The sequence below is a fragment of the Eurypyga helias genome, unplaced genomic scaffold, assembly GCF_000690775.1.
Source record: "Eurypyga helias isolate BGI_N326 unplaced genomic scaffold, ASM69077v1 scaffold18994, whole genome shotgun sequence".
In the NCBI taxonomy this organism is placed as follows: domain Eukaryota; kingdom Metazoa; phylum Chordata; class Aves; order Eurypygiformes; family Eurypygidae; genus Eurypyga; species Eurypyga helias.
This window is the reverse complement of record NW_010248415.1, coordinates 1-22,342: the sequence shown is the minus strand read 5'-3', so window position 1 is coordinate 22,342 and position 22,342 is coordinate 1. Positions and strand designations below refer to the sequence as shown.

Sequence of the window (22,342 nt, the reverse complement as noted above, 5' to 3'; positions counted from 1 at the left end):
TTATATGTCTGAAGTGATAAAAACATTATTAGAAAGATAACTGAAGTGATAAAGACATTATTATTAGCCTCTGACCAATGGTGCATTCTCTGATAAACATCAGTAATAATATCTAATTCTGAGATACTTCACAAGCTCCATGTGAAGGAAATTACTGACCCAGGTGGCTGGCATAAACACTACAGCTCTGCAAAATGAAAAAGAGCAAAACACTAAGATACATGCTAGAGCATGACGACATCTGGGGACTAGTTATTAGTCAGGAACAAAGTTGGCTTCCTGTTATTGTAAAACAGTTTATGTAGACTCAGTACCTCTGTTATGTCTCCAACTGCATAAATGTGAGGAACAGAAGTAGCTTCGCTGGCATCAACAATGATCTTTCCAGTTTCAGAATTCATTTTCACTCCAATGGTCTCCAAATTGAGAGTTTCAGTGGCAGGGGCTCGGCCTTAAGGAAAAAAAAATAAAGTAAAAACTATTGGAAAATTTCAGCAGTGTTAATCTAAAAAGCTGGCATTCTCCGCTGTAGGTTTCCAAGAACTCTGTGCTATTTGATAGTCCAAGTAGAAACATGACAAAAATTATCTCATACTGAAAAAAATGCATGGGTGGAAAGTATGGATATGAATTTCTTTGTGAACGAAGCTCTATTACTGCTGCCTTTGTTCATACTATTTCAGAGAAAGTTACCCTTTAAAAAAGGGCAGGACAACATCCACTGCAAAAAGTGCAAACCCCACATGGTTTACTATTAACTGCACATTCTAAAGTCAGGTTACTAATATAGCACGAATATACATATAATAACTAAGCAACTTCTACACTGAATATTTCCAATAAACATGAACTAAGTGGCACTCAATACTAACAAAGAGCCTGTTCTGCACATTTGTGGATAAAAATTATTAATAATGCTGTTCAACATTAAACATTAAACATTCCTGAAGTCCTCTTTTTCTTGTTAGCCACAAGATACACTTATCTTAAAGCTTTTTTAGTTCCCTCACCATGGATGAAAAAATTACCAACTTTGTTCTCAAGTCCTTAATGCTGATCTAGCTCAAACTCTGTATATGAGTTATTTCTGTGTAGTTTAGAAACACTATTCCTTGAGTTTAGAAACACTATTTTAAATGGATTAAAAAAAAGGCAAATTCTACCAAGCCTAGATTTTATTACAGCTTCCTTTTTCAACAATTTTAAATTAGATCATATTTTAAAAAGTATTTTTGTAGCATTTTCTGCATAGTTTTACCACTTAGACCACTGAAGTCTTTATAACATTACACTGAGCTTGCTATACAGTATCTAACAAAGCAATTCCTGACCCAGGAATGGGAATCCTAAATCCCACCCAATTTTTCAAATGTATTTGAAAGTTAATAAACATAGTGAAATTACACCCAGAATTTGTAGGGACACACAGGATCACATAGAAAAGATTACCTGAATATATCCAAATGAAGGAAATTTTATAATACTGCATCAATTTTTAGAGGCTATCAATGAATATGGATATACTGACATCTACTTATATAGGTCTCCCTTGCGTGAGTCATGACTGTGTTTGATGTTAATACAGAGCTATAGCAAAGCAAAACAAAAAGGGAAATGTTTTTTCATTATAAAAACAAGCTCTTTGATGTTAATGTAGGAAATTATTAAACAAAAGGAAAACCTGGCTTGTCAATACAGACCTAATTATATGTAAACATATGATTCACTGCTTTATACATCTGCCATATAGCCAGGCCCCCCAAACAATGTCACATCTGAATGCCTCTGTAAAGACTTCTGTGTATTAATTTCATCTGGTGAAACCAACACTTCCTCTGGGAGTACTGACTGAAGCTGTCGGCACTTGGCTATCTGTCTGTCTTCCCTTCTGTTGTCCCCATGGGATGTTGATCTGCTGTTCCTTCTCTGCCCCCTGCTCCCCAGTCCTGATGCTATCAGGCAACAAAAATAATAAACCTCCAGGACCTTATCTTGGCTCGGATGTGAAACAACTTCCTACCGTTGTATTTCTTTGTGTATTGAGAGTAAAGCCTGGATATTCTGCAAATGGACAACTAATGGGGTTTTCTAGTTTCCCCTTTTTCCTGCCAGGCAGAGCCAAGAGAAAGCTTAGCACGCAATGGCAGGCACTGAAAGAGGAAAAAAAAAGAAAAACTGTCAATAGAGTCATTTAAAGAGCTGTGACAACAACAGCTGAGTTTATCAGATCTGCAGCATAACACTTAACCTTTCAATTCCAGTCTATTTTAACATGTGTACAGCTTGGTATTAATAGCGAAGAGTTATAAAAAATGTGTTGCTACTCACACAGTGAAATTTCTCTCTCAACTTAACTGCCTAAATATTATTTTTGAAAGCAAAACCAAAACATTTAAAACCTGAACTGACGCTTTATTGGCCTTTAGCCCCATGCTGTCTCACATCCATAAGTCAGAACTACTTATTGATCTTGCTTCACCTCAAATTCAGTAGCTTAGTTTCATGATTATCCAATGTGTCTTGGTAACTTTTAATGCCAAAGTCACGACATTAAGATATTTCCCAACATTCAGTTACTTGTATTATAGAATTGGTTCTCACAATTTCTCAGTAGTATTGGAACAGAAGGACATTTGTTCATACCCATAACTCCTGAGTTTTTTACATTTCTAGCTTCAAGAAAGCATGAGTTTACAGCTTGTTTCTAAGATTCAGAGCGCAATACAAAACTACACCAAATCCTCCCAGGCACTCACAGAGATGGCCCCCCACCTCCTCCCCCTATTGCCAGTACATGTGCTTTTAGTTTGAAGATGTCCACTGCCCTGAAACAGCCACAGAACAAGGAGTGTATGATTCTGTAAGACAAAAGACTAGATTTAGCTTTTATTCAAAACAGCGAGATATTATGCCATACATCCAGAAGAAACGTGCCAATTTAAATCTGACCCCTACAAAAAAGTTACCTTTTTTACCTTCCTGCACTTTAATATCACAACATAATCTCATCTTTAATAGATCCACATAGTAACCACATAGCTGTGAAAACCACACAGACCCCTTCTTTGAGGGCCTGTCCCATTTGCTTTTAACTTCAAAAGAAAAAACAGCTTTTTGATCTGTTTTTGAAAAATCTAACAATAAGTTTATGGCTTCCTAAGGGGCTGCCAGCCAGCTTAGCTACAGAGAGGGACAAGAGACTGGTTACATCACCCATCTCAGATATGTGCTAGGCTGGTTATGTTGTGATGTGGCATTTCTGTCCCATCATCTGCTGAGGGGCTCTGGTAATCACTTGCCCACATAGTAAGGCAAAGGCTGGACCTTCAGGTGCAGGACCTTCAACAGTGGAGACTAAAGCAGCTAAGCTGAGAAGAAACCACAGCAACAGCCATAGTCAAGCCAATAGCAGCAGTAAACGAGTGATAGCATACTCTTGCATACAGTAAGATTTCCCAGGGTGGTAACTGTGGAGGTGACAGCAGAATTTTAAAATGGGTCTTCTGCATTTTCTTAATCACAGAAGCTGGAATGTCTGTTTGCCCCCCAGCTTTTGAAAAATCCAAACTAGAGCCAACCAAGCATTTTATTATCAGGCATGATACTGCAGATGGCCACTGTGAGGCTACGGCAGGGTGACAGGATGGTTCTGGCATATAGCCCAATAGTCTTTGCTACTCCTTCCCTATACACTGACATTTTGACACATCACTTCATAACTTTACCCAATCTGACCTCAGCTTGAGTTTAGTCCAAATCTCATCTGTGTTCCCAGTCCTGGTACTCACTGTCATCTTGGTCTGTGTGCCTACCACACTTCCCTGATTAGTTTCAAGGCCACTAGTCTTCCCTCCTTCAAATCCCTCCTCAAAACCCACAAGGTGTCCACTAAACATAGCCAGCTGATAATAACTAATAAAGACCAATTCAGTGTAACTAATGTTCAGATTACAAGAAAATATTGACTACAGTAGGATTAACAAAGGTTAAAAAAAACCATTCAGAACCCTTAGCACACTGACAGCAGTGTCTACCAGTTTTACAAGGATGCTTTTGATTATTTCATTCATTTCTGATAAACTTTCAGCATACCTGCCCCAAGTTGAGAAAAAAATCGTCCGTGCTAGGGCAGTAGCTAGTTCTTTACCACATCTCCTAAGCTCTACTCTCACTTGTAGCACTGACTAGTAATACTTATACACAGAGGAGTCATCTCAGCAGAAAGCTTGGTGGCAGCCATGACGCAATCAGTAAACACTCAGCCATCACCATCCACTGCCCATCTGAAGTTACTTGCATCTGGAGACATGTCGCTTTGGTCCTACACAAACAACAAGCAGCAACCCCAAGTGACTTGCAACCAAATGAAAACCTTACAGCATGGGACAGACTTCTACTTGTTTTGTTTTCAAGGTCCTGTATGAAGGAAAGTCAGCTGGAAATATTTTCTCAAAATAAAGCTACTATTCACTTTACATTAATTCTCACACACTAAGTTTGCTTTAGCTAAAGGTTTTGTACACCCTTAAAGGATAGCTGTGCAGTCTCAAAAACCAGTATCCAACCACCATTCTCAAGTGAGGTCATTGGTTTCAATCACCTAGACACTTCTGGGTGAACAGAACCTACATTCTGTAGAAGACATCATAGTAATTATACTGGTTTCATGAAATTACTTTGGAGCGTTTCCCACCGTATTTAATTTATTTATACAGCCATCCCGGTAAAGGCTAGCCACTACCCAGCAACTCAAATAGCACCTTATAGTTCTGAATCCAAAATGTTCTTTTACACTCAGTTAGAGGCACAGCCTAGCATCTAACTCTTCCTCAGCATGAAGGTTTTTGTAGTTACAAGCTAGTAAAATATGTAGCATAAAATAACAGTTACACTCAAAGTTTACGGGTGGGTTAAACTATAGAAGGAAAAAGTACTATCCAAGACTCACTCAAGGCAAATAAATTACTAGCACATTAAAAATTACCCTGTTGAATAAAGTCTGCCTGAACATCATTAAAACTCGATATTGGGGAAAAAAATTAAAAGCACTGGCTGATGTAATGGGAACAATTTTCATTAGGACTGCAGAAACCACATCTTGCCAAGAGAGTAATGAATTGAAATTAATGAGACATGGGAAGTTGAATACACAGACCCATCACTAACAGTTGTCTAAGATCAACCAAGGTGCATTATTTTTCACTGAACAGTTCAAAGCTTAAAAACAGGATGGCAGACTTTCTTTGCAAAGATGACTCTAAAAGCCCATCCCCTTTTCTATACATACTGGCAGAGATATCCTCACAGGAGACCACATCAATATTTTACCATATGGGAGTTTTCAAAGAAAATCTCCAAACAAAATTTCTGTTTTCTTAGTTAATCCAACCTGATTTGGTTGTAAGACTTGAAGACGACTACTATAAAAAAAAAAAATGCTTGACAGCACATGATGTGCAACACCTGAAACCTGCTCAGCTTTACACTGAGCTAAAGCTTTAATTCCTTTTTATAGCAAAGCTTGTATTATTTCAAAGACAGAATGGCTTTCCTCTAAACTTATGAATGCAAAGGAACTTGAGAATAGTTGTTCCTTTGTTCTCATCAGGGCGATCCCTCTTTTTGTAAAGTTAAACTTATAATCTGCTGCTGGTCATGGCTTTCTGTAAAGAATTTACTAGCACACTACCTCACCTTCTCTGTCAAACCAATTCTAGGGTGTTATTTTAAACACCTGCTTGTTTTAATCATCAATACAGTGTTGCTCCTGTACACAGTAAGACCCCATTAGATATGAAGGAAGTCAGTATCTTTTCTAAGGACTTTGTGAATAATCAAATTCCAGTTACAGCAATGATCTTTTGCCACCTATTGCAAAATCAAATGGAAATACTACACACCAATTCCTTTATATATTAGCTGCAGTGTTGCATCTGCAGCATTCAATCCACAGGTTTCAGTCCTCCAATATCTGAAACAAGCCTACTCTATGAAGCCAGATCTCCTGCACCTTTGCTCTGCAGCTCAGCAGTTCTATCTGTTTTATCATAAAGATGTCAATCTCTACCCTTTTCTTTGGATGAAGACCCTGTGTTAAATTGTACATGCACACACCATTGCTTTGCAGGTCAGGTATATTAGGCAGCTAACATATGATTTTTTGTAGGTCCTTAAGGAGAAGGGGAATACTGTAATATTTTAAATAAATACTTTAAAATAAGTTTATTGGTTCCATGTTGAATGAAAAAAAAAATCCCAAAGCTCATAATTTCAGGGAATTCTCACGAAAGCATAAGATTAGATAGAGCACTAGTAAAAGACAGAAGGACATTATAGGACTAGACAGGCAGAATCAAATAAAGGTTAAGAAAGAGCTGTTCCACTGATCTGGAATGTAACTGTATAGTCACTCAGCAAGGTAACACAGTCCCATAACAGTTACCTACAAACGCTTTGAATTGAAATATTTAAATTACATTGAAGGATATCAAAATGAGATTTTTTTTTTCCCCTCAAATATTTTGACTGGTTCAAAAAGGCTGCTAGAGAAGAAAAGAGAGCATTATGCCTGATTTTATTGGCTTACCGATACAAACAGAAGATTACTTATACCAAAAGATAAACAAAACTCTTCTTCACAGAAACACAATGTAATTTTTTTGAAAAGGGCCTAGATGAAGAGATAATACTGTAACTTACTGAGCTCAAACTATGTCGCACTGTGTCGATAAATGTATTAACGTCATTCACAGAATCTTATGAAAATTCCACAAAGTGCTTACAAAAATTAAGGAAATATCTAGTATAATTCAGGTTATGATTTGTTAACAATAGTGGCTGCTTTTTAACTAATTCTACAAGCTGACTTTCTTCAATCAGTATTGTAACTGGCCCATCTGCAGACAGGAAATCCTAAACACTACTAAGTTTCCCAGCCTATTATCTGAGACACCTGGTGTGGGTGTGTTGATACAGAGCAAAACAATGAATCATGCCAACTGCACATCAATTAACTAGCTTTAACTGTTAGTGTGTTTAATCCTTAAGGGTGGAGTGTCAATTTGAACACTGGGAAAAAAAAATAGTCAACACAAACCCCCAAACCCTCAAACTGTTCTTTCTGCAGTTTGTAAATATGGACTGTAACTCAAATCTATGACAAAAAATATAATACATTTAGTTCCTCCGTATTAAAATAGTGAGTGGAGTTAAATTACAACTGAGTTGCAATAGTATATCATGTAACCTTATTCCATTAACACTAAACTAAGATTTTTTCCTTATTATTTCAATTTAATAGCTCTTTTGTCCATCTTTGACAAAAGTAAACAAATTGACTTGACATTTTATAGGTGTGAGTCAACCTCAGTGTACTTTTACCAGAAAGCTTGAGAAAAATGAAACACAGCATTTAGAAACTCACTTTTTGGCAACATTTTTATCTCACCTCATGAATATTATTCTACAATTTTCAGAATTGTCACATCTCCAGATAGCTTGATCTTTTTTGCTCTTGGTAAGCAGTAGTGCCTTTGATTGTGGAAACAGACTATAATAATGGATTATGCTCACCAGAACCAATTTACAGAAGCCCGTAGCACTTCTAAGAGAATAGTAATCACAGTAAGTGAAATAAACATATGTCACAACACACAACCTGCTCTCTGGCATATTAGAAAGATATAAAGCTGACTTAACCAGGGGAAAGGAACAACAGGACAACAGATTTAGTCCACTGAGCAAAATGCAAAAAGCTGTAAATGATCTGTTCCTGTTTCCTGTAATGGATCTATTCTACAACCACAAGAATTTAACTTTATCTGTTATCAACAAATGAAAGAGTAACCCTTTCCCCATTACTCTAAAACAGTAGTGTCAGATAAAAGGAATAGCAAAAAGATGAAGTAGGTAAAGGAATTGCTAAAGCTGCTAGTAAAATTAATCATTCCTGTGCATCAAAACAGATTTATTGGGTGGTAAGTTTAAGCCTATTTATTTGTTCGCCAGATATCATCTATTTGCCCAATATCATTACTATTTTTAGCCATTCATTATTTATCTAGAATTCCAGATATTCACAAAGCCTTATAAGCAGCGAAGACTAGGTCTCCTGCTCTGGTGAGCCTGCAGTCCATCTGAACCACTATAGCAACTGAGGGCCAACTCATAACAGCAACAAACGATCAGCTTGGGAAGACAATATTTTCGTTCCTGCAGGTCGGAGCCTTGTACCATATATCCTATAGTGTGTTAATCCTCACAAGAAATAGCATTTGACTCAAAGGAGGCAAAAAACAGATTTAATTCCCATTTCTGGTGACCATGCTCATAGTCATTCATCACAAAATTGTTTTTAAACTGTTTCACTCTGACTTAGACCTCGTATGTAAGTTCCGAGGGATCTGAGATACATCAAAACTCCTAAACAGATTTCAAAAAGCTCTAAAATTCCAAGGTTCCCTGCAATAAGCTCAGTTTTTTAGGGACAAATACTTCTCTTTCTCCAAATTGGATAATGACTGCAGTAACAAACTTATGTAGCACAGTTCAGAAATATTCCTAAAAGAAATGGTAACCTCTTAAACAGGATAAATAGGAACGTGTAGTGAATAGCTTCATGAATAAGTCAAGAGTATGGACTTAGAGAACAGTACGTGCACCACAGAGGTTGTTGAATTCATGCTCTTACCCTCTAGTAAATGTGAGGAACACTAAATGGTCTCACATTTACTGCATTTCATGCAAAAGTAGTTACCATGGATTTCTTCCATTGCAGTAACTTCATGTGGTTTTAGACTGTAAGTGAACAAGTCAGGCATGCCAGAAAAGAATTAAAATCTATCAGTGTTTAGGTCACTAAATACTTAGTATTTTATAAAAGAGGAGGAGGCTATTTTGCCCCTTACAAAGTGATGAAGGGAATTCATTTTCAGAATGGAAAGCATTGCAAAACGAAAGTTAATATAATCAAGTTTACCTACTGCCCACATCAGTGTGTCAAAGGAATCTGTGTCTTCTGTACCCAGGTCAGTATTTTTCCAGGTGACTTGCAATCTGTTGCTCTCCAACTTTTCAACTTTGGTTGGGAAACATCTCTTTAAAAATTTTGTGCCATATGATTCCATGTGCTCAGTTACTAAAGATGCCATTTGCTGTTGATTAGGGGGAAAAAAATGTTTATTCTTAGCTATATGAACGCTTTTAATGTAATACCTTCCTTCAGCTGTCTTCATAAAACTCTAGTAAATACACTGTGCATTTCAAACACTCTTTGTCACTTAGTTACTATGCATTGTCAACACATGTTAATTTATTGAGCAACTATGATCTGCAACTCCATTCCAAAAGGCATCTGCATCTGAACGTTCAAATTATGCGTATACTATTTCACTTTCTTGAAAATAAAACAGTATTGAGCAACTATGATCTGCAACTCCATTCCAAAAGGCATCTGCATCTGAACGTTCAAATTATTTTCAAAAAAGTGAAATAGTATATGCATAAAACAGTTGTTTTTAAATAATTTTATGCTTAGACAAAAATAGCTTTTAGAGCATATTCAATTTAACATTATCTTAATTATCATTTTCTGGAAGTTTGACGAGAATTAAATACCTTCATAAAATTAAGGAAGAAAAATATTTCCTTTTGCCATGACACCTGTCATTTCTTTCCAATGACTATGAATCACTAAGGTTTCCAGGAAAGTTCTACTACAAAAGGAACTAATGCTTTTGTCCTAAGAGCCTGTTTGAAATAATGCCACAGCACAGTCAAGTAGTGAAGTATCACAGTGACAAGTTTATCCAAAGATGTTACTGCTTTTGACTCCAGTAATTCTGGTTGCGCTATGTCACAGAAGTTGTTTATTGTTTATAGGATATTATCACAAAACCCCTCACACAGAACAACTACATACAAGCTTTCAGCTTACAAAACTTTATTTTCAAAGTTGATATTAACTAACATGAAGGCAACAGCAGGGTTGTATCTCGTCAGAAACATGATAGCTCACTGACCAGTTTCCATCAGACTCTATATGGCTACGGACTGAACCTAAGTATTTTAATTCTATTAATACTTTCTTAACTTTGAAATGTTCATTGTGCTCTTCCTGCCCACAAAGATCTCAAAAAAACCCTACTGTAAATGTTTTATGAAGTGTTACCTCATACTCTTAACGCTATTCCCTGCTTGCTCAGATCTCATGCTGTTACAGGTGCAGATTTCTTCAATGATGAGTGTAAATCCCAAGACACATTCTTATACAATGTTTTGCAACCTCTGGTACACATACCACTAGTTTTAAGGAAGCCACTTCAAAGTGGGAGTGGCTGGCATGCAACCAGGAGCTGTCACTACCTGATGTGGTAGTTGTCACTGCTGCCTCTAACAGCAATACTCTCAAAAACTGTGCTGTTACAGACAAAAATAAATTTGCTACACACTGTGTGTGCAAAGAAGTCCTTCAAATCAAGTCCATAGGATTCTATCACTCTTTCATTGACTTTGGCCTGTAAATGTTTCACGCTATTACAATTAAGCATTAAAGAGAAATCCTAATTCATGATACCAGCAATAATTAACAGGCATTCATTCCCATTCTGAAAAGACTATTTTCCAGCGATTAACACAACACAATCTTCATTCTTAAGGCTGACACTTTCCAAAGTTATTTGCCTGAGAAAAAATCTGTTGGAAACTTCAAAGAGAAAGTTCACTGCACATGTGTGTGAAAACCCAGAATCTCACTGATTTAAGAATATTACAGCAAGTTTCCCTTCAAAGTAGTGTTAGTATCAAATCCTGCAGGGACAGAAGGTTCACAATCACCTTCAACATACTCTTCCTACAGACCTAGGGACCAAAAGGACTATCAGGCTATCAGTGAGATCATCTAACCTGTATAATAGAGGCTACAAACTCATATCCAAGTCACAACTTTACTGGAACCAGTAACTTGTCGTTAACATAAACCTGCTATATCACCTTCTATTGCTTCTTTAAGCAGTTATACTTTTTACACAGATCTTATATAAAACCTCTGGGTTTGTCTTTTTTTGCTGTTATGTCTATTTGCTTTTATTCTATTTATACAGGACTAGGTTTCTGGCTAAAACTGGTTTTTGTTTTGTCAGCACAATCATGATCGCTTATACTTTTAAATAAAACTATCCAAAATCTTTCCCAATTTTGAAATGCAGTTTTTTTCTTTGTAAATTTCCCTGCCTGAAAGTTTTTGCTTTAAAATTTTCTCCAGTCTAAGGTTGATAGTTCTACTGAGATCACTGTATATATATTTTTTTAACGTAGTTATAACTGCCACTGTTGGAAGTAGCAAGGTCAAGATCTCCAACTCCTATGTCATTACAATCTTTCAGCTCAGTGATTTATTTATATTCATCATCATGAACTCCACATTGAACTACCTGGTTAAGTCCAATAATTTACGTAAAAAATCATTATCTGTAACTCCTAGAAGTTCAGGATTATTTTAAAGAGACTGTCTAATGTTTTTACCAGTGGCACAAATTCCTCCCCTGCTTCTCAACCTTCTCAATTATGTTTTCAATTAAGCAGGAGGAAAAAAAAAAAGATTTACTTTTCTGAGTTCAGTATGAAGAGATCTGATAGGAAAACAAGAGTTAATATTTAGTTTCTCTTCATAAAGCATGTCCTAGGAAATGTCTGGAGAAGCCAACAACACCTTTTCTTTAGGGGACAAAAATAATCAAGTATGTTTTTTAACATACTTGATATATAAGGAGATGTAAGATATTTTGTACTCACCTGATCAAACCCACGAAGTGGGATACTCCTCATCATAACTGTAGTGTCCAATCCAATGCCTGTTAGAAAACCAGCACACTCAAGTGAAACATCTGGTGAAGCATCAGTTAAGGAAATATAGACAATAATTTTATGTAAGTGCAATATAAAAAGGTAGTATACAACTGGGCTTTTTACCTAGAGCTATCAAGTTCTTCTCACACAGACATCATCTTTAACTTGCTTTGTTGCATAGAATTAAACTCCAAAGCCTTACAATATTTTCCTCATAGATAACATTGTTTTTAAGAGCTGGAGAATTTATCCTCAGCTGACTTTAATTCCCATGACGCTACTGCAAAGAAAACTATTACGATTGTATTACCAACTCAACTACAGAGCATGAGCAAAGGAATTCTGAAAATTGAGCTTTCATAGGAAAGACAGCTATGCAGCTCATAATCATAAATCATCACAGTTTTTTCAAAGGATACAGCTGGCTCCAACAACCAACCTGTTACATGAAAAAAAAAGAATAAAGCAGTGGAATGAGCTTCTGCACATTTCTGCACAACTGAAAAGTTATTTTCTGAAATATGTATAGTTACAAAATTACAGGTTTGAGGTGTGGATCTAATGTTGTTACATGGGAAGAGCATAACTTGTCAACTCCAACAAAGAAAACACTATAATGTGGGCTTGTAATAAAAAGTACGTAAGCCATAAGAAATTGTTTTTATATTGTAAAGAGACTTTTAAACATATACTCTGGAAGACTAAGTGAAGAAAGCCATGAAAAACTCATAGAAACTAGCAAGGTTAAGAGGCATCACAAATATTTTCATTCTGTTCTATGATGTACCTCCATTGGAAACATCAGGAGTGGACACTGACAGGTTTTTCCCCCAGTGCCTATTACTACTGACGCCTCCTAGCACCACTGCCTCCTAGACAGTGGGCAACATATGCAGACATGCAGCAGCCTTGTGAGAACCCAAGTACATCTCAAAATTTCTAGAGGTATCTTAATTACTTAATATGTATTATTACGAAAATATCACAATCAGAAGTTAAGCACATTTGAAATTCATCATCTTCCTATCAAGTAGATTTCAGTTCCCAATATAAGATTTTATTCATTGCTAAATTTAATTTTGATTTATAACCATCTGCTTTTTCATAAGCTTATTTATCCAAATGCCAAATATTTGCCCTTCTTTCTTAAAAGTTTGTATACACAGTAACAGAACATCCATTTAATAGATTGGACTAGTATTTACCAAATGCATCCATTTTCGAACTTAAATAAAACTACAGGTCCCATCTCTCTCCTTATTTTACACCCTTTCAATCAAGAATATAACCAAAGTCATCCATCAACACTTTTAATTTATGAGCTATATCAGCTCTCCTGCACAGCAGTTTCCATGCCTGTACCCAGATGCCCTATACAATGCAGCAGTCCTCTCTCTTCTGACCCTATCTTCAGTTCCCTACGCCTGCTGGGTACACAAAAAGCAGAACACTCAGTCCCCGTTCTGGGGGTAAAAGTGGGTCCAACCAGCCCGCCAGTGTCACTCAGCTGCTGGGCAGGCTGCACTCACATTCCTGTGCTATTCATGTGTTACGCACACTTGTTAAAATCTCACAGCTTGGAGATGCATTCCACGTAATACTTCCACTTACAACAAAGTCTTTTGTTAAGTTTTTGAGGTAGAAAAAAGCATCATTAGGGATCAAAATTTCTAGTTACTACGAGAATGTTAGGCTCTTTCTGACTATGATTTTCATCCATGGAAATACATGCTTTATAAAGAACTTTTCATCAAAAAGCAACACCACAAAACCACAACACTCAGAACGCACCTGAGTATCTGGCACATTCTTTTCTGATTATTTTGGGGTATTTTTTTTAAACCATGTCTATATTCAAATGATTGTTATATTGAAAAGTTAAAAAAAACCTCTACCCTTGGATTTTTGGGTATGGAAGAAGTAGTTTGCTAATTGTATTTTGGAAAGCTAGAAGTTTACTTTAAAAACTCAAAATACAAACTTACATAATCAGAGTTTAAATAGGTCCTTTAAAGTTAGGAAGAGAAGCGAGGAAGCATAAGCATTACAAGGATAAAACACAGAACTTTATAATTTTCTTTTACCCATATCCAAACTTGTTTGACTGTTTTGAGAAAGGTTTTAGCAACAGAAATGACAATTCCAGCAGAGAGCACAGTTGCATGGCAATAATCCATTAAGCAGAGACCTTTTCCCTCAGCAGCTGTGCCACCATTAATTCAAAACCTCTAAGCAACAAAGCAAAACTATTTTGACAAAACATGCTCTGAACTGGTAAAAATGGAAAGTAGTCAGATCCCAGGAAGGAACACATTTGAAATATCAATCCATGACCTACACAACCCAGACTGTTTAGTATTCTACATTGTGCTTGATTCCTGGCTGAAGTAGTATAGGCTAGTATGGTGCTTCACAAAATAAACACAAACCCTTAAATCCATGGAAAGACACACACAAACTGAAGGCTGAAAGTTGTGCATGCACAGCAGTCTCTTTTTAAGGATATATCATTCCTTGATTTTAACTAAAATTTACAAAGCATGATCCTGCCTCCACCCTGTTACCAGGAAAACCACTGGCACACACACACAGACAAAAATGTGTATTACAGGACATCAAGAACCTTCGAAAAGGAAAATATTTTACATGTGAACTTGTATGACAACTGAAAACAAATGTGAGAGGATGATGGAGCCCTGCAGGCAGCAAATTTGGCTTCTCTTTTATCCCTGTCACTGACCAGCCACATATTCCTAGAAAAGTTATTCTTCCATCATACTGCAAGAGAGAAACAAGTGCAATACTTAAAAAGCTTTTCATACAGTCTATCCTATGCTGAGAGAGCAGAGCAAAACAGTAGGTGAAACACTACCCAGTTTAGGGTAAGGTAGAGACCACAAATCTGTACCATCTCCCAGTTCTAACAGGGATTCTCTTAAACTTCCAACAAGTGCAGATATGGGGGCTGCTGCTTGGTGGGCTCCAGGAACTGCAGGGTCAGTGCAACATGTTTTCTCACAAAAGACCCCAGATATCATCTGTCTATCCTATAATAAAAAGCATACAACTTGTGAAGGTGTACAGAGAACAGGTTGCGGTACAGAGATTAAAATCTGTGAGTCTGGGTTTTATGTTTAACAAACAATTTACCACAGTGGGGAAATAATATTTTCCAGCAATACAGCATCTGATTCATTTGTGAATGGATGATCACCCCTTCTTTTAGCACATAGCTCCTAGGAAGTGTTGCAAAAAGCCACATGCTGCCCATAAAGAAATATCTGCTGGAGATCCACAGGGAATAGCCTGAGAATATCTGTAATTTGGGCAAATGTTTGCTCTTCTTTTTCATTAGATGAAAAATAGATGCCAGCTGGCAGTAATTCAGCAGCAGATCATTTATAATTTCTTCTACAAAGTAGAGGGTTCCTGGGCATTGTCAGTGTCTAATAGAAAAGTTAAGAAAGCAGAACCCACCCTCCTTCACACCTGCTCAATCTCTCACTCATTCTCAACATGCATTTCAAGGCATCTTTTCTAATTCACTCTGCCAAACCCCTTCATCTCAGTAGCAGGAATTTCTTCACAATGTTTATATATCTCAGGGACTTTTAAGCTGGTTAACGGTTTGCTGCCTTTTTTTTTTTTTTTTTAATATGAATAACTGCAGGACTGACAGTTCTATAACCCCCAGGCATGTAATTTGTAGCTGAGATATCTACATTTGGAGAGGAAGAAAAGAAAGAGTAAGTACAACACGGCTTAGACTAAAAACAAAAGGTGTTAAACTGAACCTGGGGAATATTTATAATAGAAACAAATCTGACAGAAACAAACCTTTAACAACTCCTTCCTTCATTTGCTAGGACACAGCCTGATAAAGCACAGAAATGCTACTGTAGCCCCTGCAGGCTTATTTTGACTAACTCTCAGGAATGCAACATATAAACACTAGACTCCCACATTACACTGTTACAACTTGCATTAGCAGCAACTGGACAAAAGCCACATTTTCACAGAAACAGAGGGATAAATCTTATGTTCAGGTTTTGTATGGAGTTTTGGTGGTGGGCTTTTTGGATTTTTTTTTTTTTTAAAACAATTTCCTGATAATACATCATGCTCTCAAAAATCAAGAGGTGACTGATACACTACAAACAGCAAATTTATTTTCCTTCTTAAACTGTCCCAAGGCGCCTGGTATATCTATCTGATGTTTAACTTAACACAATGCATTTTTTCTGTTACAAAGTCAGAGACACAAATGGCAGCTGTTTCCTTTCAAAACACAAGTATTATAGTTTCAAATCCCTTTTCCTGCTTTTTCTATAATTTCTCAATAGAGAAAATAATAAAAAAAAAAAGTATTATCTGACTTTCATGCTAGATAATGTACATTTCCTATCAGCATTATTTGCATCAGAAAACATCTTTGTAGTGCAATGACTACGGCATTTTAGTACCTCCATTTAAAACAATTTTTTAATATTTTAGTTAATATCTCTCAAAGCATAACAAAAGGCAAAATTAACAAAATAAAATATGGTGAGACAATTGGGTTATCAGAACTGCCACCACTTAAGAGAACACAATGTTATGGTGGATTTTGTTTCCTAACTGAAGACCAATTTCACCTACACCAGCAGCAAAGAGTAAGGACAATACAGCCTTTGTTTAAGTTCATGGTGCCCTCTTGTGACTTCAACATATAATTGCTACAGCAAACAAGTCACCTATGACAGTGAAATTTCCTATTTAATTTAATTTTAGAAGGGAATTTCATAAGGAGAGGGGAATCTACTAGTTACTAATAGTTTTTGATTGATAGTGTGATGTTGACACAAAGCAAACATTCTCAGAAGGAAAACAGCAGAGAAAAATTGGTATATAAAACACAACTTTGAACATTTTTCACCTTGCCATCAATAAAAAGTATGAATGCCAGCATCTTACGTTTTTCCAGGAGATTCTTTTAACCAGAACAGATCATCGCTTGTGATTCCATACTCCAGTGCACCTGCAACCTACGAACACACAGGTAAGATCTTGAATGTACAATGCAAGTCCTTGCAGCAAAGAAAGCTAATAGCAAATCGGGCTGCATTACCTGAAATATACCCCAGTAGACCAAGGGGATTATATGTGGGGTTGCCCAGATATGTTACCCAGTCTCTGTCTTTGGAGATTTTCAAAGCCTGACTGCAAAAAGACCTGAGCAACACAATCTGACCTCACAGGCGACTCAAATACGTGACCCCAACCTGTTGGAGCAGGAGGTTGAACTAGATGACCTCTAGAGATCCTTTCCAACCTGAAGTTTCTAACTTCTTCATCCTCCAAACATTCATTACAGGCGACTCAAATACCTGACCCCAACCTGTTGGAGCAGGAGGTTGAACTAGATGACCTCTAGAGATCCTTTCCAACCTGAAGTTTCTAACTTCTTCATCCTCCAAACATTCATTATTATCTGCAACAAAATCAGTAATGGCATTGGAGTTGTCAGATGGCAAGTGTAACTTACGTGCATAGGATATTTTGGTCTTCCTCCAGTAGCAATGACAATGTTTTCTGCAGTAATAGTAGTCTACAAACAAAAATACAAAATCAAAATCAGGCATTTGAAATCCTTTTATCCGTATTTAGATTTTACTTATGTACAAACAAGTGATAAATGAGAAAGCTGGCACTATCACCTGCTATTTATATGACATAATAATCAGCAATCATTTAAAAAAAGGATGAGGTAAAACAAACTAATACATGCAGGAGTTTACCACACACATTCTCTACTGTTCTTTGTTTAATATTAAACTTACCATTGTTCCTATACTGGACAAGACTCTGATGACTACTTGGAAGCAACAGTTGCGCACAAATGGAAGCTTTTTATAATTAATTTTTCTTTAGAGCAAAACACAGAGATCACAGCAAGTGAATTCTGCCTCTAAGGCCTAGAGTTAAGCTACCTCAAAGCGGCATGTTTTTAGAAAATGTTAGGCATCTACCCCAAAAAACTTTTGCTGTCTCAAGCTGATAGTAACCAGTAACATTATATAATTATCCTAAAAAAAGCATTAAAAATGCATGTTCAGTCTCATTAAATATGCATAAATAGACACCTTTCTATTATGCGACCCAGTTGCTTGAAGCTATGCATTCAGTATAACTGCCTCCCATACACAATTTGGTATTAGAAAGCTAAGTACCCTTACAATTTATCTGAAGGAGAAAAACATTTCAGGCTCATCTAATGCCCAGAGCAACAAGGAGCTGTTGGTCCCCTAGAAGTATCTATCAAAACATATGGCTGACAGAAAAAACCCAATCCTTTTGTCTCAGCATTTCCATCTGAAAAAAAAAACCCAAAAACTAATGGCATCTAACTGACAGGTTAGGGGCTAGGGACTCAGTAGGCAACAGCCAAATTCATAAACATCTTCTCTGGGTGGAAAATGCAAATCTCCCTTGTCACAACAATCCAATATAACTAAAGCAATTCGCAAAAGTAGAATCTGGCTCCCAGTTGACCTGAAAACCAACATATGAAGTCCCGAAATATTTGGAGTGAACGATACTGCATACATCAGCACAGCAGCTTACCTCTTTACCTGCTTTTGTTAAACCACAGATGGTATGCGGATCAGAAAAACTCCCTTTCATGTTGAAATATTTCACCTTCCTGTTTGGAAGAAAACAGCAACATAAATGCACACTTAATGAAAAATAGGAATTAAATACGATCAGCTACTTTTTCCATATCAGAATTATGAAAAAGGATAGCAAACAGGGACAAAAAAGTAAAAAACCAGAATCTCATTTCATAGAATTGTTTGCAGCTCTGTCACATAAATTTAGTCACCTAATTCTTGTGTCACAGTTAACTCCTCTATACAGCAGAGTCCTTAACCTTGTAACATGCTTTGGAATCCGGTTACTGACCTCTTCAAACGATACGTTTTCCACTAAACACAGCATTACTACTACTATCTGTAACATTACTAATACAATGCTCATTTGAAAGCACACAAAATTGACTCATCAGGAGTCACAAGATTAGTACCTGGTTTTCCACTAAACACAGCATTACTACTACTATCTGTAACATTACTAATACAATGCTCATTTGACTCATCAGGAGTCACAAGACTAGTACCTGTTAAATGATCTATTAATATAATTTCGCTAAAAAGAGAACTGCATGCTGAAAAAACTTGAAACCATTTCTGCACTGAAAGCAAACAAAAAATCAGCTGCTCTAGTATAGTGTTACCTGCAGGCCTGTATGGTATATAATTTCAAGCTTGTCCACCAAAATTTGCCTTGAAAAACCCCTGACTACTTCGTATTAATGCAAAAACTCTGCAGATCAGAGATCATTCCCTGATCATTAACACTGTTAGAAAGCTTTCACATATGGTCACTTTCACACACTATTTCCCAGAAAAGAAAAGGAAGGGGGAAAAAAAAAAGAAAATCACTTATATTGGCAAGGGCACTTAACAGTTCTGAGCAGAAAGGACTTCCAAACTCAAAATAAAAGCTCTACTAAGAAAATCCAAAGGCAATTCAGCAATTCTACAATGAGAAGAGCTCCTTGACTATTGGAAGAAAGATGAACTTCAGTCTTACTTGTCTTGCAGTTGCACTCTGTGTCCCCAGTTCAAGGATTTCACATAATTCTGAACAGCTTGTGCCATCACAGACCTATCATCAAACAAGAAACCGAATGTGAGGACATCACATTAGAAATTCAGATTATGCAACTCAAGGATTCAAGCAACTGCTAGACATTAGGAATGTCCTACAATACTTTTTGTTATAAAAGTAAATTATCAATTCCAAATCAACTTAATATCTGCCCTGATAAACCAGTAAATACAGTTTTGTGCTTTAAACAAGGAACAGTCTAAAAGGCTTCATGCAATATTCAATTCCTTAATTGTCCCTAAATAAACACCAACTGGGAAAAGTTGTTACACATTTGTAGCACATAGGAGTAGATACAGGCAATAGTCTTTACCAGGAATGATGAACAGGTTGGGCTGTATTCCAGCCATAGTGCTGGGCATCTTTAAGGGCACTCCCTAAAAGGGCTGCTTGATGCATAAGCTTTTTAGGAATGCAGCCTACATTCACACAAGTTCCACCAAGTCCCCATTTGGTTCCTTGGGAAAAAAAATAGAAAGAAATTTTTTAAAAAGTCAGTGCATCAGGTTAGTGTAACTTAATGCAATTGGGTTACCTAGAGAACTAGATTGTTCCTGCAATTAGTTTAAAAGTTCTGAAACAACACACAGTTTATTCTCTCCTAGAGATCAGTTGCTACCGCTGCTTATGTTAAGTTGTTTTGATAAAAACTATCTCTATATAATTTTCTTCTAAAATTCAAACCATCTCAAGATGTTTCTCAGAGCTCTGAAGATCCAGTTACTACATATTTACATTTGCTTATTTGCATTTGCAGATCTTGTTTTACATGAAGAGCCTCGACATGATGAGATTGATATTTTTTAGAAATTATAAATGACATTTTGACAGAGTCAATATTTTTATTCTCTCATACTGAAGTCCAAAGTCTATTAGAAATAGTAGCATCAAACACTGCTAACAACCTTAATGTGCAGAGGAACCAGGCAGAGCTGGGACATCACTGGAGGGAACAAGCAGCACAGCATGCTGGTCTTAAGGACTTTTACTACAAGCAAAACAAGCAGTATGGCTTTGGCCACTTTGCTGCCTGGAGCAATATGCTCACCTAGGCAAACACTTCATACACATATGCAAATATCCTAATATTTCTCTTCCGTACCTTGTGGAGAAGGTTCCACATAATCCAAAACAGCCACTTTCCTTCCAAACTGAGCAGCTTTAAAGAAAAAAAAGCCAACAAGACAAGGTATTTAGACGAAGGAGAAACACACAAACCTAAACATTTTTAGTGGCACAGGTACAAATTGAGAGTACAGGAGATGGCAGCTGGTGGTTTATACTGTCTAACCCAGGATGCAAGATGCCAGACTAGGGACCCAGACTGCCTATGGAATCAGCAAATTCCCCAGAAGACAGTGAATAACTCAGACTAGAACCTCCAGTTTCCACCAGCTCTGAAAATGCAATTTGACCTCAAATGAGATGTTTAAGAACCTTGTGGGTTGCTGAGCACGTTACACTGCATTACAAAGGGGCAAGGTTCTCTGCAGCAGTTAAACAGTTCTTGGAAACAGTCCGAAGGGACTGTTGTTTTAATACATAAACAAGAACTAATTAAATTATTTTAAAAATACAGTATCTATGGAGGCACTGCAGAGTATTTTTCAGTAACAGTGAAATAAATACTTAACAGATTTTCCCATGACAAAAGAAGAATTTTTTTTTTTAAAGTTTAATGGGAAAGCAAACAAGATCACCCCACCTGAGGGTGTGAATTAATTTGCAGATTAACTGTATAGAGCTGAGTTAATTATTAATATGCAGGGACTGAAATATACTATGTTTCTTAAAAAGCTTTAGCATTATCAGTAACACTTCTCTTAGTTTCCATAAACACCATTTAAGCTAAAACAAAAGTTTTGTTAGTTATTTATACATACAAACCTTCTTTTGCACAAGCAAGGCCTCCAGACCCTCCACCAATTACCAGAAGATTGTATTCATTCTTTCCTGTGAAGAGGACGTGAAAAAAGAAGGAAAAGAACCAGGCAAGGGTGGTGAGAGAGGAATGTACGAAGGTAAAGAAGTACACTATTTTTTACAATTTATTATTGCTGATTTGAGTTTACTTTACTAGAGCACCGTGTTTTTTCAGTGTCCCATTCTCAAAACAATGTTAAACTATCTAATCTGGTTTTGTGCATGAAATACAGAAAACAAAGCAATCCAAGAGAAGTAAGGAAATAATTAGTTTTTTACACAATGTCCAGGAACCTCTTCCTGCGTGATTAGACAGCTGCAACTGGGATCCAGCACAGGTCTTCTGTCTCTGCTTTACAGCACCAAGTTCTACACAGGTTTTTCAGCAAGGTCACCTTATTGGGCTCAGCTGCAGTATAGGCCTTGCAGGGGGGTGGTTAGAGGCAAATGGGCCCCTTCTGCCACCTCAGCCTCCCCACAGACCAGAGCAGCCTCCCAGAGCAGTTCTGAAGTGGCAGAGACCCACAGGTAAGCACTGACTCGATTCTTAGCGCGGCGCACCCCTCTTCCGGCCCCCCTGCCAGTGTTTCAGGGAGGGCAGCCGGGCCCGCAGCATCTCCACACTGGCTGTACCCATCGTGGGGCTGAGGGACTTTCCGGGCAGTTGGGGTGGGCAGTCAGACTGGAAAGGCGGGTACTCCCCGGTCGCTGGAGTTGAGCGTAGAGGAAAGGTTTGCTGCCGCTCGGGCCCTTGCCCACTTCGCAGCCACCTGCGGACCGGAAACTCCCTCAGCACGTCAGGGACGAGCTCGGCGAGAGGCACCGGGGGCACTCCGAAAGCCATTACTGACGGAGGCAGACTGCC

The 22,342-nt window shown here is 37.3% G+C and overlaps 1 protein-coding gene across 1 annotated transcript in view; it reads right to left on the bottom strand.

The window, feature by feature from the left end:
* Positions 1-22,321, bottom strand: part of TXNRD2 (thioredoxin reductase 2) — a 33,616-nt gene extending 11,295 nt beyond the window's left edge. Inside the window, exons 1-12 of the mRNA XM_010151047.1 lie at positions 22,039-22,321; positions 21,442-21,507; positions 20,657-20,713; positions 19,868-20,012; positions 19,477-19,551; positions 18,448-18,526; positions 17,369-17,431; positions 16,798-16,868; positions 12,264-12,283; positions 11,791-11,882; positions 8,978-9,152; positions 315-451 (exon numbers count right to left, since the gene is read on the bottom strand). Coding sequence (XP_010149349.1) covers positions 315-451; positions 8,978-9,152; positions 11,791-11,882; positions 12,264-12,283; positions 16,798-16,868; positions 17,369-17,431; positions 18,448-18,526; positions 19,477-19,551; positions 19,868-20,012; positions 20,657-20,713; positions 21,442-21,507; positions 22,039-22,321 — 1,263 coding nt within the window. The remainder of the gene's footprint in view (positions 1-314; positions 452-8,977; positions 9,153-11,790; positions 11,883-12,263; positions 12,284-16,797; positions 16,869-17,368; positions 17,432-18,447; positions 18,527-19,476; positions 19,552-19,867; positions 20,013-20,656; positions 20,714-21,441; positions 21,508-22,038) is intronic.
* Positions 22,322-22,342: the final 21 nt, after the last annotated feature.